We start from the raw sequence: 17,480 nt of genomic DNA on the forward strand, positions 1-17,480 counted from the left end.
CTGAATAAGTAAACAGCATCGCCGTCAAACCCTTCATACACATCAGGCACTTTGATAGGGTATTTTCTTTAATTTTTGCGACTCCACGCGTCAGCCAGAGATGCTCTCCCGAACTTTCAGAGGAGGAGGCTCAAACTCAGGTTAGGGAAGTAGCCCGATAGAGGTCGCACCTGCCGAGTGCTGGGCTGGGCCTGGGAGCCACGACTCACCCCGTGCTGAGATCCCTGCCGGGAGAGCGTGCCCGTGTCGCACACGGGCACTACGCTGAACACAACAGCACGCAGACGCTAAAATGATGAAAGCACACTTACGAAGCGTTAAGAGGACACAGGTACCTCTGCTATGACTAATCACCTTCGTAAAACACGTTCCATTGGCAAGGGCTCCACAGGAAGCCGCAGGAATCAGACATCTCTGCGTGAGGTGAGGGATCGCGGCTGATCGTTCTTTTGTGTCTTCATTTTGTCTGAGCCACTTTAAAAAAATTTTTTTTAATGTTTATTTATTTTTTAAGAGAGAGATAGAGCGTGGCAGACAGAGAGGGAGACACAGAATCGGAAGCAGGCTCCAGGCTCCGAGCTGTCAGCACAGAGCCCGACGCGGGGCTCGAACTCACGGACCGCGAGATCACGACCTGAGCCGAAGTCGGACGCTTCACCGACTGAGCCACCCAGGCGCCTCTGAACCGTTTTTAACAACCACAAGGCCCTGGGATGCACCACCACGGGGGAGAAACCAGGGTGCCTGGGGCTTGTTCCAGAAGGGAGTCTGAAAGGCAGCATATCCAGGGACAGAAAATGACAAGATAAATACAAAAGTGAGGAGCGGTACAGGGAAGGGACAAGAAACAGGGAGGAAAAATCCAAACGACACACACAAGACGCCAGGAGCAGAGACAGCTTCGGGGCGCCTGGGGGGCTCAGCCGGTGAAGCATCCGACTTCGGCTCAGGTCATGATCTCGGGGTTCCTGAGTTCGAGCCCCGCGTCGGGCTCTGTGCTGACAGCTCGGAGCCTGGAGCCCGCTTCCGATTCTGTGTCTCCCCCCCTCTCTCTGCCCTTCCTCTGCCTGTGCACGCTCTCTCTCTCTCTCTCTCTCTCTCTCTCTCTCTCTTAAATAAGCATTTTTTAAAAAACATCTGAAAAAAAAAAAGAGTACAGGCAGCTCCACAGAACCCCAATGAGAACGTGGGGTACGCGTGTCACACGTGAACAGGAACCGTCTGGACTTGGTGCTCCGGGACCTGCCTGCGTTCTGACCCCGTCCCCACCACGGGGGTTAAACTGCATGCTGGTGACAGCCAAGGGGATTGCTGCGCGGGGCGCTAGGAGGCCAGCTGCTGGAGGGTGACCAGGCAGGGGCCGTGCCACCACGGGCTGGCGGAGGGCGGGGACCCGTCCGGGGCTTAGCGAGGGGCACCCAGGCCCCAGCCCGGCGGGCAGCGCTCTTTGCTTGTGACGGCGGCTTCCATTTTTGCGCCAGGCTCCAGGTGTGGGACAGCTTCCTCCCTTCCCGACTGGAGCTTGCACCTTCTTAGCAGCAGGAGCCCAGAGGGGGCCGCGGGGCTCCCCACCCTGAAGGCGGCCTCTGACCCCCGCCATCTGCTTCTCTGCCTCAACGCTCGCCTTGGCTCCTCCCTCCGAGCCTCAGCTTCCCCATCTGTATGTTGGGTGTAATAACCTCACCCGGCCCCCTCCGCGATACCCACCCACCCCCCTTCACGGGCTGCCGGGGCGTTGGATTTCCGATCAGGTCGTTTGGGTCTCAGACATAGGCCACAGGCCACAGAAAGCCCCTTTGCCCGAGCCCAGGCCCAGGTGAAACGCACGGGGCCCAGAAGGCCCTCTCCGGCTCCGAGAATAAAGGGCCTTTCCATAAACCCCGAGCGTGAAGAAGCGTACACATTTCCCGGTGAAAACGAACAGCCGAAATCCTCTGGAGGGCCACGAAGCAGCCAGAGCCGGTCCCCCGAGTGCTGGGCGGCACCGAGGCTCTGAAGGCAGAGCGGGGACCCCACGAATCTCGTCCCACGGAGGAGCGCGGCTTTCTCCCGGGCGACCCAGCCAGCTTCGCTATTGCAACGAAAGCAGAGCCTCTGGAAACTCCAGCCCCGCCGCCAAAGCCCTCCCTGAGGGTAACTGGCTTCCACAATTTAATCCGATCCTGACACTGGTTATGGAACATGTAGGAATGTTCTTCTGTCCTAGGGATACGCAGAGTAAGACACAGTCCGAAGCCAGCCCGTGTGAACAGATGTGTGTCTTTACTTTTTCGCACCCGTTTTGGTGCGTTTCCAGGTACGAGGACTGTTCTGTAATAAAGCAGGCCTGGTCCCTGCCCTCGAGATTCCTTTCGAGGGTCCTTTAATTATACTTAAATGGGACCCATGAAATTCATGGGATCATAGCAGAAACACGTGAAGGAGAAATTCTGCCTGAGGCTGGTAGGAGAATGGAGTAAAGAATGAGGGTTTTGAAGGACGAATAGAAGTTCACCAGTCACCAAAACAGAAAACTTTTTTTACATCCTTTGCATTTCCGGATCCTTTGCAACAGCTCTGTGGGCATTTGCGTTCTCTTTTTCATAACACCTTTTTCACAGGTTCTAAAGATAAAGTTACTTGCCCGAGGTCCTAAAGCAAAGAGTTATGGAGCTAGAGTATCACCTTGGGTCTCCCTCCCCCTTCAGCCCATGACCTTTTCCGTTGGACACAGCAACATTTTTATTTATGTATTTATTTTTTAAACATGTTTATCTTGAGAGAGAGAGACAGCGTGAGTGGGAAAGGGTCAGAGAGAGGGAGACGCAGAATCCCAAGCAGGCTCCAGGCTCCGAGCCGTCGGCACAGAGCCCGACGCGGGGCTCGAACCCACGAACCGTGAGTTCATGACCTGAGCCGAAGTCGGCCGCTCCACCGACCGAGCCACCCAGGCGCAATTTGCGGAGTCATGATATTCCATTTCCAGAATTTTTTTTAAGGCTCTACCATCAAGAAGATGAAGTATGTCTGAAAATAAATCTAAGAGGTTTATTGCCTGCACAACTTCTCAGAGCGTTTAATGTGCCATGTGATCCTGCAAAGGTAGGGCTTCCGACCCGCACGTGGCCTCAGAACATTTCCTTGGGGCTGAGGACTTTGGAAACGTGCAGGAGGGCAAGGTGCCAGCGTCGGGGCTCCGGGGCCGGGCGGTCTGGGCGCTGGACGGAGTGCCACTGCGTCCAGGCGCTGGGAGCCTGAGCAAATTACTCAGCCTCCTTGGGCCCCAGGCCCCTTATCTGTAAAATGGGGACAGTGATAGAAGTGGCCTGTCCGGCAAAGAATACACGATTGCGATATGGGACTTTTCCCTCCTGTCTGAGTGTTAGGTATATCTGGGGGGTGGGAAGGGGTCCAGAATTTAAGCCGACCCCGCTCCCGGGGCTCAGGAGCCATCAGAGTACACATTAAGCTGATGGTTGCAGAGTCCCTGAAATGTCGGTCCTTCCTGCCTCCCCTGCCCCTTGGGGGAAACAACACCGCTCTCCTCTGCCCAGGCTGAGAGCGGAGACGCGCCCTCTGGCTGTTCCCACTCCGGAACGTTCAGAGGACATCAAAAAATAAATAAAAGGATCACGTGAATAGAGACATTCTGCAAGGCAAGCACGACACATCAGTGACAGAGTCTGATCCCAGTCAAGACAGCCTGGCCCAGCACGGACAGCGGGCCCCGGACAATGGTGGCTGCATTGTCCCCGTAATCCCCCACAGGCGCCAGAACAACGGGCGCTCCTGTGCGGCAGACGACAGCCGCGGCGAGGCAGCCACGCGTGCTGTCCCCTCCGCGCAGCCCCCGGACTCAAGCCCGGGCGTCGCTACTGTCCGGCCCGACCCACCCGGAAGCTCGTCTTAGCCACGCAGGCGCCCCAGCGCCAGGACATTCCGGCGTCGTTGATGGCGGAGACCGTGGTCCGAGAGGCAGATACCACTTTACTCCCGTTCTTGGACTTCAGGGGACCGGGAGGCCCAGAGAAAGCAAGCAATGTGCCCAAGGCCGCCCAGAGCTGAAATCTGAACCCACAGCGCCTCGCTCAAAAAGCTCCGCCCATTCGCCGGACAAAGCGAAATGAGGTTCCTGTAAAGGTATGATGCCATCGACCAAGTAGCACTTTTTTAAAATGAAAACACTAAAAAAAACAAAAATAAAAATAAAAAAATAAATAAAATAAAATGAAAACACTTCGGGATACGTCCAAGCAGAATATGACCCAGCAAATCAACCCACTCAACCCTTCGTTTTATCAGTGGGGAAGTTGTGGCCCGGGAAGGGAGACAGGCTTGCCTGTGGCCAGGCAGGCAGCATAAGGACCCACCTTTCTCGATTCTGGTGCCTCGGTGTCAGTTTACACGGCCTGCGTTTCGCGCAAAGTGCAAGGCCATGGGGATATTACTTTCATTGCAATAAAAGCCAAGGGTGTACCGAAAATCTTAAGTCCTAGAGTCAATACGCTCAGTCTTCCCCTGGAAATCATGGCAAGAGGCAGTTGGGGAAGTAACACCGTCCACAAGACGCAGAATCCAGAGTGTCCCGTCTGGAAGGCCCCTCAGCATCTCAGTCTGAGTCTCTATTAGACAGAGGGGACGCTGGTACCCGCACCAGGATTGGCACGATTTTAGCAGCTGTCGAAAGACACCATTAGGCCAGCATAACTGACCCTTTGGGACTTACATGGCTGTATTTGCAACTGTAGGATAAGCGCGAGGTATCGCAATAGCTTCAGATACTAAACCCTTTTAAATGCAAGAGTGGAACACACAAAGGATAACGGTCAAGATGCAACATGGCACCTGCAGGCCAAGATGGCGTCCCAGCTCCCCCACCCAAGTGACGTTCATCGGCATCCCTTTAACACGAAGCCCCGCCTCCCTGCCCATAGGATGTGCATGTGACCTGAGTTGAGCCAATCAGGGTCCTTTATAAGGGAATGATTGACACCGAAGGCTCTATCTTCCCTTGGGATCAACACCCAGAAGAACCACCAGAGCCTGGACCACTTCTGCTGTACAGAGGCCGCCGAAGCTAAACTCAAGAGAAAAGACAGATGAGGGGAAGCTATTGCTTGAGCCCAGAACCCAGCCACACCTAAAGCCCAGTAACCCTGCACTTCCCAGTTTAGAGAGTCAGCAATTCCCTTTTTCGCTTTCACGTCTTTGAGCTCGCCAACCAATGGATGATGGCCAAGAGTCCCAAGTGAAACTCCCCACCAAAGAATTCTATTTCCCCAAATCACCCTCGGTCACTGGCTCACTGAGCCAAACTGGGATGAGCACTAGACCCAAAAGGAACTCTCCCGGAGCTCTGCTCACGGAGACGGAGATTCCCTTGGAGGTGATGGAAAAGTTCTGGAACTAGACAGGGGTGATGGCTGCTCAACGCTGGAAATGTGCTTCCAGGCCACTGAATCATAGGCTTTAAAATGGGTAAAATGAGGGGCGCCTGGGTGGCTCAGTCGGTTAAGCGGCCGACTTCGGCTCAGGTCATGATTTCGTGGTCCGTGAGTTCGAGCCCCACGTCAGGCTCTGTGCTGACAGCTCAGAGAGCCTGGAGCCTGTTTCAGACTCTGTGTCTCCCTCTCTCTGACCCTCCCCCGTTCATGCTCTGTCTCTCTCTGTCTCAAAAATACATAAACGTTAAAAAAAAATTTTTTTTAATAAAATAAAATGGGTAAAATGAGGGGTGCCTGGGTGGCTCAGTCGGTTGAGCGTCTGACTTCCGCTCAGGTCATGGTCTCACAGCCCGTGAGTTCGAGCCCCGTGTCGGGCTCTGTGCTGACAGCTCGGAGCCCGGAGCCTGCTTCGGATTCTGTGTCCCCCTCTCTCTCTGCCTCTCCCCTACTCGTGTTCTGTCTGTCTCTCAAAAGTGAATACACATTAAAAAATAAATAGATTTCTTTAAAAAAAAAATAAACTAAAATGGGCAAAATGAGCAATTTGATGTTATTGAATTTTTACCCCAATTATTTTAAGTGGAAAGGAACACGGAGCCCTGCGAGATTCAGAAGATTGCCCCACTGGACGTCACCCAGGCAAGGCGCTCTCTCCCGGGCCGCCGAGGGGAGAGGAATAAGCGTGCAAGGAGGAATTCGGCGGGAGACCTTTGGCCACGGAACAGGCTGCCGCCATAAAGGAGACCCCTGATGGCCGGTTGACCATTAAAACGGCCCTGGTTTGAGCAGGTGGCTTTCCAAAGCGAGGGTCCATGCCGGACAGGGTGCAGCCAGTGATGTTAACCAGTAATGCGGATCAGAATGTGAAATCAACGACATGCATTAAGCACATACTATGTCCCAGACACGGTGCTAACCCGTTTCTAGAAGGTAATCTGACACCTCGCACCTTTTTGAAATGATTTTCGTGTCTATTAAGTCTGGAACCCCGCCTCCTGAACATGTACCCTAAAGACATAAGTCAGCGGGGGAGGCAGAGGAGCCGTGTGTATGAAAAGGGTGGTTGGAACGTTATCTGTGAAAATAAAAACTGGAAGCAACTCGATGGGCCAACACCAGGGGAACATTTGGCCCATGACGATGCACTTGGCAAAGGAACACTCAGCCACCAGAAAAACGCGCATCCCGGAGCCGGCAGCCACATCATTTAGGAGATGCCCCCTCGCGTGCGATTTGCAGGCTGTGACCGCGGGGATGCGCAGAGCTCGGTGGGAAAAAACGGGCCACGATCATGCAACGGAAGGACTTCTTTTTCTCTTTCCTAATAGAATTTGCTAAATCAACGTTTTCCGCGAGGGATGATTTTAGATTCACAGAAAAGCTGCAGGAGATAGTACGAGAGCTCCCACACACCCCACACTCTGTTTTCATGAGGCTTACGGTCTTCCGTTGCTGCGGTACGTTTCTCGCAACTGAGAAGCCCACACTGACGCGTTACCATTAACGAAACCCCTGACCCCGTTCTGATGCCACTGGCTTTTCCGTGCCAGGATCTGATCCACGATACCGCGTTCCGTGCGGCCTGTTTTTGTGCGTGTTGCTGGTTTGGGTTTTTACAACGCAGTGGCTTTTCACACATTCGTGGATACGTGCAAGCATCACGCCAGTCAGTTCAAGGATATTTTCATCCCCTCCGAAGGAAAGCCCATACCCGTCCGTCTGCCATCATGTCCCGATCGTGGGCTTTGAGAAACCCTTTTGCGAGACGGAGAACACTCCAGGAAGGAGAGAGCACTCCTTCGCCTCCCTTCCCCTAGATTCTCTTTCTGGAATTCAGATTTTCTCTTCTCAGTGTGACCCCAAGACTTAGCCCCAAACGAACCACCTCGGAAGCTTCCGGCAGTACTGATCTGTGATATGTCCGCTTGGAAACAGAAACCCTCTAAGGGAAGTGTCAAGAGCTCAGAGACAAAACCAAGGGTATTCCCACCTCCCCCTCTTCCTGCTGATCTAGCAAGGACTGGGGGATAAGTGTTATTGAGTACCTACTGTATGCCAGGCACCGTTCAGGGAGGCCATGCATGAAGGTGCCCATTGGGTCGTCAAGGCCACCACTGGGAGCCAACCGTGATCACCCGCGATCCAAGCAGGTAGAGGTCCCCATTTTGGTCGTCCTTCCAGCCCCCTTCTTCATCCTTCCAGCTCCCTTCCTCATGAACCGCCTGCCCCACCTCAAAGGTGGGCCCCCAGCTGCCATGTTTCCATGACGTGGTGGTCAAGTCCTGAGCCCGCACCCTGCATACAACTGCGGTGACATTTCGCCGGTGGCTCTGGCGGCACAGAGATGTGGCCCAGCCTGCTTTCAGTCACAGGCGCCAACCCCGGCCTGCTCTGTCCCTGGGGACGGGGACCCTGAGTGGGGCGTGACCCGCCCAGCCTCGGAAAGAGCACAAAGCCAATTACCTGCACCACCTCCTTCACCAGGGTCTTGTCCGTGCCCGTTTTGGCTCGCTGCAGCCCGCTGACGTTCTCACCAATCCACGTGATGAGGGCAAACTTGGACCTCTTGCTCATGGCATCCCCGGTGGTGAAACGCACAAAGGCGAACAATCGGACGTCATCTGCCGGGACAGCAAGGAGAGGGCACGGGGCTCAGTTAAAACGTCCCAAGACGGTGTTCCCGGGGAGCAGCCACGAGCCGGAAGGCACCCAGGGCAACGTGGCAGGCGCTCAACACGGACCTCGGCCAACATTCCCTCATTTAAAAAAAAATGTTTATTTATTTTGAGAGAGAGAGAGAGAGAGAGAGAGAGAGGAGAGGGCACGAGCAGGGGAGGGGCAGAGAGGGAGAGAATCCCAAGCAGGTTCAGCATTGTCAGCACGGAGCCCGATGCGGGGCTCGATCTCACGGATCGGGAGATCATGACCAGAACTGAAACCAAGGGTCCGATGCTTAACCGACTGGGCCACCGGGCGCCCCCGACATTCCCTCGTTTAATCCAGCATTGCCACCACAGCCTCCGAGGCCCAATTCACAGCTGGGAAACGGGGGTTCAGAAGGAACACGTGACGCTCCCACGGCCACATGGGCAGTTCGAGGCCATGCTGGGATCTGAACCCAGGCCTCTGTGGCCACGACCCCTGCAACCTCCACCCCCCACCCCCCCGCCCATCCCTCACGCGCGCAGGGAAGGGCTCAAATTCTGGATCTTATGTAGGGAGACCTTCCTCAAGTCTTCTGAGCCCCGGAGGCCCTGCTCGGAATAGGAACTGAGCTGCGGGGTGGGAGTTGGGGGTGATCGCGTGACCCCGATCTTGCTGTGGGATATGGCTCCAGGACCGCGGGCCACGTCTAGCTCACGGCTGGAACTCGCTCTTTACGGTGGGGACCGTCCTGAGCAGAATCCCTGGCCTCCACTCGCTAGATGCAGGATCACCCCTCCGCCCCAGGGACAACAACCGTCCTCTGGGGGGCGGAACCGCCCCTGGCTGACGATGACCTTCTAGACAGTCGGGGTCCCCATTTGATGAAGCCCCTCTTTGTGTTTTCCACCGAAATTCTGTGTTTTTCACTGAGGAAATCATAGACCCTTACTCAGCTGGGTTCCCAAACGGTTCATATTTTAATCGCGATGATGGCGGAGAGCTCATCTCAATCCCTGGCTGGAGACGCCCGCATGGGACTGTTCTGGGCGGGGGGCTCCTCTCCTACTAGCTGCTCGATCAGCTTTTCCATCCATGCAGGGCTTTTGGCTGCCGGCTGTAGGATTCCTCAGGTTCCCAACGACAGCGGGGAGCTGTGCTTCTGACATGTCCGTGTGTATCTGAATCGCTCGGGGATCCTGCTAATGTGCAGATTCCGAGGCCTCGGGTCTCGGATGGGGCCCCGGGGCCTGCGTTTCTAAGTGGCTCCCCGGTGACACAAACGCTGCCGGCCAAAGGACCACATTTGAGGCCTTTTTTTATTTTCCTGTATTTTTCTGAAAACCCAAGGCATCTTCCTTCCTAGACTTTCCAGGTGCTTCTGTGCTGAATCCCACACAGCGTATATAGGTTTAGGCACCAAGGCCACATGCCCTCTGGGTGTAAAGGCGACAGTCTGGGGCTGATTAAGTTCTCTGCCTCGTTAGGACCTCAAAGCCTGAGCACAAGTTGGCCAAGAAGCTGTCTGGAGGGGCAACCACCTGTCACAAGGGAACCAAGGAACACGGTCCTCTGCAGGCCACGGACTCCTGACCCAGACACTAGAGGCCAAGCCAGGAGCCTCCACGGCACCGATTTCTTAAAGGACACGGAACCACCAGTCACGGTTCTGAAACACGTTCATGCTTCACCGTCTCATTTGGTCTTTGTTAAGTTTTATTTCTTGTTTTTTTTTGTTTTTTTGTTTTTCTTTTTGAGAGAGAGAGAGAGAGAGTGCAAGCAGGGGAGGGGGAAAGAGAGAGAGAGAGAATCCCAAGCAGGTTCCACGCTCAGCACTGAGCCCGATGCCGGGCTCGATCCCACAGCCCTGGGATCGTGACCTGAGCCGAAACCAAGAGTCGGACGCTCAACCCACGGAGTCACCCAGGCGCCCCTCATTTGGTCTTTATAATGAGGCCGTGAGGCGGGCAGTGGGGGAGGAGGGGACGTCAGCGTCTTCTTCATCAACATGCACTCCACCCTGTGACAGATGAGGCTCAGAGGTCATGCGATGTGCCCAAGGTAACGCATCCTGGCCAAGGGGGCTGCAGGCCGAGGCCTGGGTGGCTTGGGCGTGCCTGCCCAGCCCCCTTCCTTTGGGGAACTGCCCCCACCGGCCACGGGAGTCTGGCGGACACCCACTGGAGGACCCGCCCACGGGGGTCCAGGGGGACAGAGAAGGACAGTCTCAGGGACACCGCATGGTCAGATCGACAGGGCTTGGTGACAGACTGGCCACGGGAGGAAAGGAAGGAGTCCAGGGGCTCCCACGTGGGGGTGAGACCTCTATCTCGTACCCTCACGGACCCTGACTTAATCCCCAAACACTGAGCCTCCGCTCCCTCCTCCGTAAAACGCGGTGAGTTTTTTGTTTTGGGTACTGCCTGCCCCCGCCCCCCCTTTTTATTTTTAAGAAAAAAAAGAAAAAGCCACAGTGAAAGATAAAAGTCACCACGTCAACTATTTTAAAGCGTACGTTCAGTGGCATTTAGTACGTTCACAGTGTTGTGCAATCATAGCCCCTACCTTGTTCCAGAACACATGCCTCTTCCCCAAAAGGAAACCCTTTCGCCCACGACAGTCGCTCCCCGGCCCCCGTCCGCCCGGCCCTAAGCAACACCAAGCCGCTTTCTGTCTCCGGATCTGCTTGTTCGGGGCATTTCACGTAGATGGAATCACACCGCCCGCGGCCTCTGGGGCCCGGCTTCTCTCCCTCAGCAAGTTCAGCCCCCGCGGTGGCCCGATGGGTCCCTTCCACGGCCAAGGTCTGCTCCTCCCACATCCAGCTGCTGAGCCACGTGTGGGATCCTTCCAAACAGGGGACCACATCACTAGTCGCCCACGGGGATTAAATACCACGGGGGCCCGCCCGGCCCGCCACAGCGGAAGCCTCTCCCTGAAGCTGTGGCCACAGGACGGAGTGCGGGACCGAGGCGGCGGGTCTGAGGACCCGAGTGGACGCAGCCACGTGGGATGTCTGGGTTCCCGTGGCTCCAGCTGGATCCCCACCCCCCCGTCGCCGGCCAGAGCCTCCACGTGGGAAAGTTGCCTGTCCCAAGTGCCAGCCCGGGGCCTGGCGTGAGACAGGCCCACGAGCAGTCAGTCACCAAGGGCGTGGGGAGCCCGGCCTTTGCGGACCTTCCAGAAGCGCAGGCCAATGTCATTTACATCATCGTGGCAGCGGGGGACTGTTTGCCCGGGTGGCCCCTGGGCGCTGGCTTATCTGACACCGGTCTGGCCAACAAGACTGCTGACGTCTTTGAAAATGCGAGAGTCCCGTTACGCCTGCAAATGTTTGCTGCTCCCGATCGGGCGTGACACCGGGAAGTCAGCTGAGCCTGCGCGGGGAAAACGCGGTTGGTCGGGGCGACGTTTTCGCAGCTGCCCACGCAGACGCGAAGCCTCTCTCCCCCTGCTCTAAGCCCATCTTGACCGCAGACTGGTTTGTGCAGGGGGAGGCGGTCGTTCGTAGTCTGGGCCAGGCCACCTCCTCTCCTCCAGACACACGGGGCCGACCTGAGACACACACACACACACACACACACACACACACACACGCACGCGGCCACAGCACCGCAGGGGCGTGGAAAACGCCACACCCCTCACTTCTGTCCCGCTGGCACCCGCTCACACACAGGAAAACGTGGGTGCATCCACAGAAAGGCAGCGCTAAGCCTCATTGTAAATGTGTGTGGTGTGTGTGTGGGGGCACACGTGTGTGGACCAAGAAGGACACTGGCCGGGAGAACGTTACTACTCGACGTTGCCGTTCCTCTCATGGTGCCAGCCGGTCCCCAGGGGGCCAGGGGCACACCTCTGGGGCCTGAGCCTGGGGAGCCGAGGGCAAGCCCAGGGCGGGAAGCCGGGCCCAGACACTCCCACAGCACGCGGACCCCCGCGCTCCCTCTCCCAGAGGCCTCAGCCCAGCCGTCTACACCGGCCGCTCACGTTCAGCCTTCTGCTCCCCGGCCCGGCACCCAGGCGAAGAGTCCAAGTTCCGGAATCCAACAGAAGCTCCCCCGACTTCGTACCAGTTCTGTGACCTGGACCAGACGCACGAATGCCCCTAAGCCTCAGTTTCCGCACGCGCACAGTCATGAAGCGGCTGAGGGGGCTGCAGGAAACAGAGGGCGTGTGACGGGCGCGGCTCGTGGGGAGACCGCTCTTTTTCTATCCCTACCTTTCCAGTTCCAACGGGCATTTCCGGAGGGCCTACTATGTGCCAGGCACAGTGCTAAGCACGGGGGGCGCAGATAAGACGAACGAGGGTCCTGAGGATAACAGGAGCCGTCTGCTGGGCACCGACGACGGGCCGGGTACCGTCCTAAGCTTACGCGTCTTGGCACATCGCTTCGTGCCGAGCTCTCTGTGAGGTCGCCTCTGCTCCCAGGCCCGTTTTACAGCTGAAGACACTGAGGCTCAGAGAGCTAAAGTGGTAAGAAGCCAGACAACGCTGGCCCTGCCCGTGGGAGCACTGGTTAAGCGGAGGACGGTTCTCGGAGCGGGGGCCCCCGGACCAGTCCAGTCAGCAACCCCCCCACCCTGCCCCTCCAGGAAACCATGAGCACGTGGTTGCCCGGGTCCACCCCAGACCTACTGACTCACAAGCTCTGGGAATGGGGAGTGGCAGCCGAGCCCCTGGGGGATCTGGGTGCTTCCAAAGCTTGAGAACCACTGACCTAGGGAGGGTGGGGGAGGGGAGGAGCATTCGTGCCAGCGCTGGTGGGAAAGGCGTGGCAGGAGGTTTCAAGGGCAGAAAAGCTTCAGTGCCCCGAGCCCAGCCCACCCCCTCCCTTCCCACCCACACTTCTCTGGTTTTGAGGAAGTGATCGTCAAAAGGAGCTTCCTGTATGGCCTGGCTTCGCATCATCATAATTTACAGACTGATTGTGCATCAGGCATCATTCCCAATTTGGGGCTGTGAACACCCACTCCTTCTCACCCAGCGAGAACCTTGGCCATGAAAAGACGGCCCTTGCATGGTGTGAATAAACCCCACACTCAAAAGAACTTAACCTTCTGGGTGGCCTACAGAGCCTCACAGTGTGAAAGAGATCCCACCAGCCCTAAGGTCCCACCAGCTCAGGGCAGAGCAACACCGGGCAGGGTCCACCCGGTTCCATGTTCCAGTTCTCTCTTCAAGGTCTTTGCTTTCATGTACTTAGCAAGTTAATACACAACGTGAGGCTGCCATTGCCAAGTTCGTGGGCACGGCCTGGTGCAGAGTAAGCGCCCAGAAATGCCGCTGTCGTCACCTTGGGCTCTCTCCTCCATGCCCCTCGTTGCCTTGGGCTCTCCCCTCTCACCCCCTTCTGGGCCTTGCATTTCCCTCCTTTCTCTCCCATATGACCATGTTCACCCCTCACCACCTGCCCCTGTATTTCCTTCTCTCATGCTCTCTGTCTGGGGCTGGACTGGCAGGAAGGATTCAGGAGCGAGAGTAGACATGGCAAGAGGACAGGGGGCGTGATGCTAAGCACTTAGGACAGCGTGGCTGTGGAAGGAAACACAACGAGAGGAGATGACCACACAGGGCACAGGAACAGAGGGAGGAAGGAAGGAGGAGTCAGACTTTGCTGGCATCGCCACGGCCACCAGGATGAACCATTCCGTATTTTCCCAAAAACTGTGAATGGCACAGAATCTCCACCAAGCTCTCAGGGACTCTCCTGCCCTCTCCCCACTGATTTGAAATCCCCCCCCCCTTCGGCTCAGGTAATCCTGAGAGGCAGATTCTGACCACCCCACCCAGCATTCTCAGCAGGGGGACCCCAACACGGGGTCCACACTGACCAAGGGCCCCCACCTTCTCCCAAAAGGGACCCTAGTCTTCCCCTCTGCCTCTCCTTGAAGCCAGCCCTGGCTGGAAAGGGACAGAACCCAGAGGAGACTGAGGATCGTTTGCAAATGTTTTGAACAATTCTTTTCCATTTCACACAAAACACAAAACGGACAATCATGAGAAGTACGAATAAGCCAACGATAAGGGTCTCACCACCTATGTAACCCCCTAAGTAGACACTCTGTGCCCGGTTTATCTATTTAGCTACTTTCACATCTGTCCACTCGGTGTTATCTCCCACGGCACGAGGCACTTCGTGGGCACTAATACACATCTGCTGGCCAGCAGAGGGACAGAGAGAGCACACGCATCATTTCGTAACCTCCATCCAACAGTGAACTCGCTCTCAAGAGCGAGTCAAAAGAAAAGGGAAGGAGAAGCGGGGAGGAAATTGCCCCAGAGCGCGACATGATTGCAGCTTGCTCTAAAGCTGACCTTACCTTATATAGACTCCCTAAGAAGTTATGCAAACAAGGTTCATGTAAGGAAGAAAACAACCCACACACCAAAAAGCTGAGCTGTCAGCTTCCACCAAGAGAGCTCCCTGGAGTGGGTGCGGGAGGAAATGGGAAAGAATTCGAACATCCTGCTGCCTGGGGCCGGGGGACAGCTGGACAGGGACGACAGCAGCCCTCCCTTCCACGGGGCTGCTCACAGGGGTGGGGGGTGGGGGGGCAGGCATAGTGGGGGGAGGGGAGCCCAGGCAGTAACGGACGAGGACTTGGGAGGTGGAGAACGTCCTCTCTAGGAGTCAGAGGACAGGGGGCTTGGTGGCTGCCCCAGGGGAGGGGACTGAGGCCTGAGGCTGATAGGAACGAGTTCCTCCCTTGACAGGAGAGACCTGTCATTACTGAAAAGCCCCATGTGACTCACACTCTCTTTTTCAAGGTGGTTCTTAACTGTTTGCCCTGATTGGTTAAACACACAACAAAAAACCCTCCTGTCCCACTCAAAAAATTTGGGGGAAATACTAAGCACAAAAAAAAAAAAAAAGAAGAAAGAAAGAAAGAGAGAAAGAAAGCCCATTACCTTAGGAATAAGGCCCCTGTTCGCATCTTGGTTCATTCGTCACAGAGCAGGCATGGAGACTGGATTTGATTACGTGCTCTGTGCTGTGGGTCCGTATATAGAGGGTCCACACCTGCCGTCTGAGATCTGCTCCCCCATTCGTCAAAGGGAGGCTTTTTAAAAACTGTTTTTTGATGTGTATTTTTGAGATAGAGACAGCGTATAAGCAGGGGAGGGGCAGAGACAGCGAAGGGGACACAGGATCTGCAGCAGGCTCCAGGCTCTGAGCTGTCAACACGAGAGCCTGATGCGGGGCTCGAACCCACGAACCGCGAGATCCTGACCTGAGCCGAAGTCGGACGCTCCACCCACGGAGCCCCCCAGGCGCCCCTCAAGGCGGTAGACTTCTCCAGGGATTCCTGACTCACTGCTGTTCCATTACACGCGAGTGACCCAGCTTTCCCACTCTGGCAGAAAACAGGAGAAAATGGAGTACACGACAGCCAGAGGGAAGGCAAGGTGATTACTTCGGTAGAACCCTCCGGGAGCGGGCTGATCTGGATACCCAAATTGTCAGGGTAGCTGAAGGTTCTCCCCAGATGACAAGGCACCGGAACTTTCTTGCTGTCTTTTTTTTTTTTTGATGGTTAGTTTTACTTCCTTAAATGGAAGTCAGCATGCTAAACCCGACGGGACCTTCTGACTTTGAGAACAGAGGCCACAACCAGGTCCCGGAGGCAGAACCCACTCCTACAGCACCTGCAGCGAGACACCGTGGGGACGCTGAAGTGTCTGACTGTCCCAGCACCACAGTCCCCTGTCGTGCCCCGCTCTGCATTCTTGCATCTGTTTTTGCTGTCGGTCGTCGTGGACACGTATTAACAATCTGTGAAGAGGGACTTTGCTCAAGAAGACACAGTCCCTCGGGCGCCTGGGGGGGCGGGCTCAGTCGGGTGGGCGTCCGACTTCGGCTCAGCTCATGATCTCACGGTTCGTGAGGTCGACCCCCGCGTCGGGCTCTGCGCTGACGGCTCGGAGCCCGGAGCCTGCTGTGGATCCTGTGTCTCCCTCTCTCTCTGCCCCTCCCCTGTTCACGCTCTGTCTCTCTCTGTCTCAAAAAGAAATAAACATTAAAGAAAAAATTTTTTTGAAAAAAGAAGGAGACACCATCCCTGCCCTCAAAGGACGTACACTCTAGCCCGGCAAACAAAAACAGAGCGTGTGACACAGAGCAGTTAATGCCACAGCAACAAGTTTCCACAGGGCGGATGGGAACGTCAAAGAAAGCAGGAAATTCATTCTGCCTGGGGAGTGGCGATCAGGGCGAGCTTCCAAGAGGAAGTGACGTTTCAACTGGGTCTCGGGGAGCCAAGCAAATCCTAGACCCCAGCAGCCTGAGGGAGCCAGGAGCCCCAGGCTTGCGTCCCAGCTCTGCCTCTTTCCACGGGGTGACTGCGGCCCAGTGGCTTCTCACTCCGATCCCCAGCTCTCCGGGCTGCGGCGTGTGGCTCTTTCAACTCCGGCGCCCCTGGGTGCCGGGCACAGAACTCACAAAACGTTTGCACCCCCACCGATCCCCACGGCTGGTAACCTTCCAGCCCTCAAGTTCGCCCACACGTTCACAGCTGACTCATTTCACTTTTACCGACTCGCTAATTTATTAACCCCTATGAATACCCGAGACGGACCCCCTACTTTTCTTTAAATGCTCATTTCTGATACCAGGGCTGACGGCAATGAGATACACACGCCCTGGGCACCAGCTCCGTCCTGGGCGTGGGCTCGGGAAGACGAGAACACAGCCACGGGACCTATGTCCCTGGATATCAATCCTCCCCAGAATGGAGAGCGAAAGCCTCAGAAGCGAGACTTGGCACAGAGCCAGCGGTGAAAAAACGCTAAGACGGTGGTGACAAGAGGTCAACTATCACGGAGCCGATGGAAATGGCGAGGAGAATGGAAATCCAGGACATCAAGTGCACACGGCACGTGCAGGGGTGGCGGGGCGGGGGGGGGGGGGGGGGGGGCAGCGCTGGGGGCATCCGAGGGGCCCACGGGGGTGGAGGGTCGCTGTGGGGACGGGCAGGTCTGCAACAGACGGAACAGTGACAAGAGCGAAACATGCTGAGCAGGGGATTCTCCACAAGAAGGACCGAGGCAAACTTCCAGAAGGCTGTAGAACAAAGGCATAGGAAGAAAACGCTCAAGTAAAACCCAGAGTCGTCGCCATGGCCCACGGGGCCCCCCGGACCCCCTTGCCTCTACACATTGCAAAAACTGAGACATCATTCACGTATCATAAAATTCACCTTTTTTTTTTCAACTTTTATTTATTTTTGAGATAGAGAAAGAGCATGAATGGGGGAGGGTCAGAGAGAGGGAGACACAGATTCTGAAGCAGGCTCCAGGCTCTGAGCTGTCAGCACAGAGCCCGACGTGGGGCTTGATTTCACGGACCGTGAGATCATGACCTGAGCCCAAGTCGGACACTTATACGACCGAGCCACCCAGGCGCCCCAAAATTC

The 17,480-nt window shown here is 56.1% G+C and overlaps 2 protein-coding genes across 2 annotated transcripts in view; both read right to left on the minus strand.

The window, feature by feature from the left end:
- The window catches only part of MEAK7 (MTOR associated protein, eak-7 homolog), a 73,193-nt gene extending 65,218 nt beyond the window's left edge, over positions 1-7,975 (minus strand). The window contains exon 1 of the mRNA XM_049622715.1: positions 7,887-7,975. The gene's annotated coding sequence lies outside the window, so the exon portion shown is untranslated. The remainder of the gene's footprint in view (positions 1-7,886) is intronic.
- The window catches only part of COTL1 (coactosin like F-actin binding protein 1), a 37,215-nt gene that overhangs the window by 7,721 nt on the left and 12,014 nt on the right, over positions 1-17,480 (minus strand). The window contains exon 3 of the mRNA XM_049622718.1: positions 7,887-8,044. Coding sequence (XP_049478675.1) covers positions 7,887-8,044 — 158 coding nt within the window. The remainder of the gene's footprint in view (positions 1-7,886; positions 8,045-17,480) is intronic.

Source organism: Panthera uncia, assembly GCF_023721935.1.
Source record: "Panthera uncia isolate 11264 chromosome E2 unlocalized genomic scaffold, Puncia_PCG_1.0 HiC_scaffold_20, whole genome shotgun sequence".
NCBI lineage: Eukaryota > Metazoa > Chordata > Mammalia > Carnivora > Felidae > Panthera > Panthera uncia.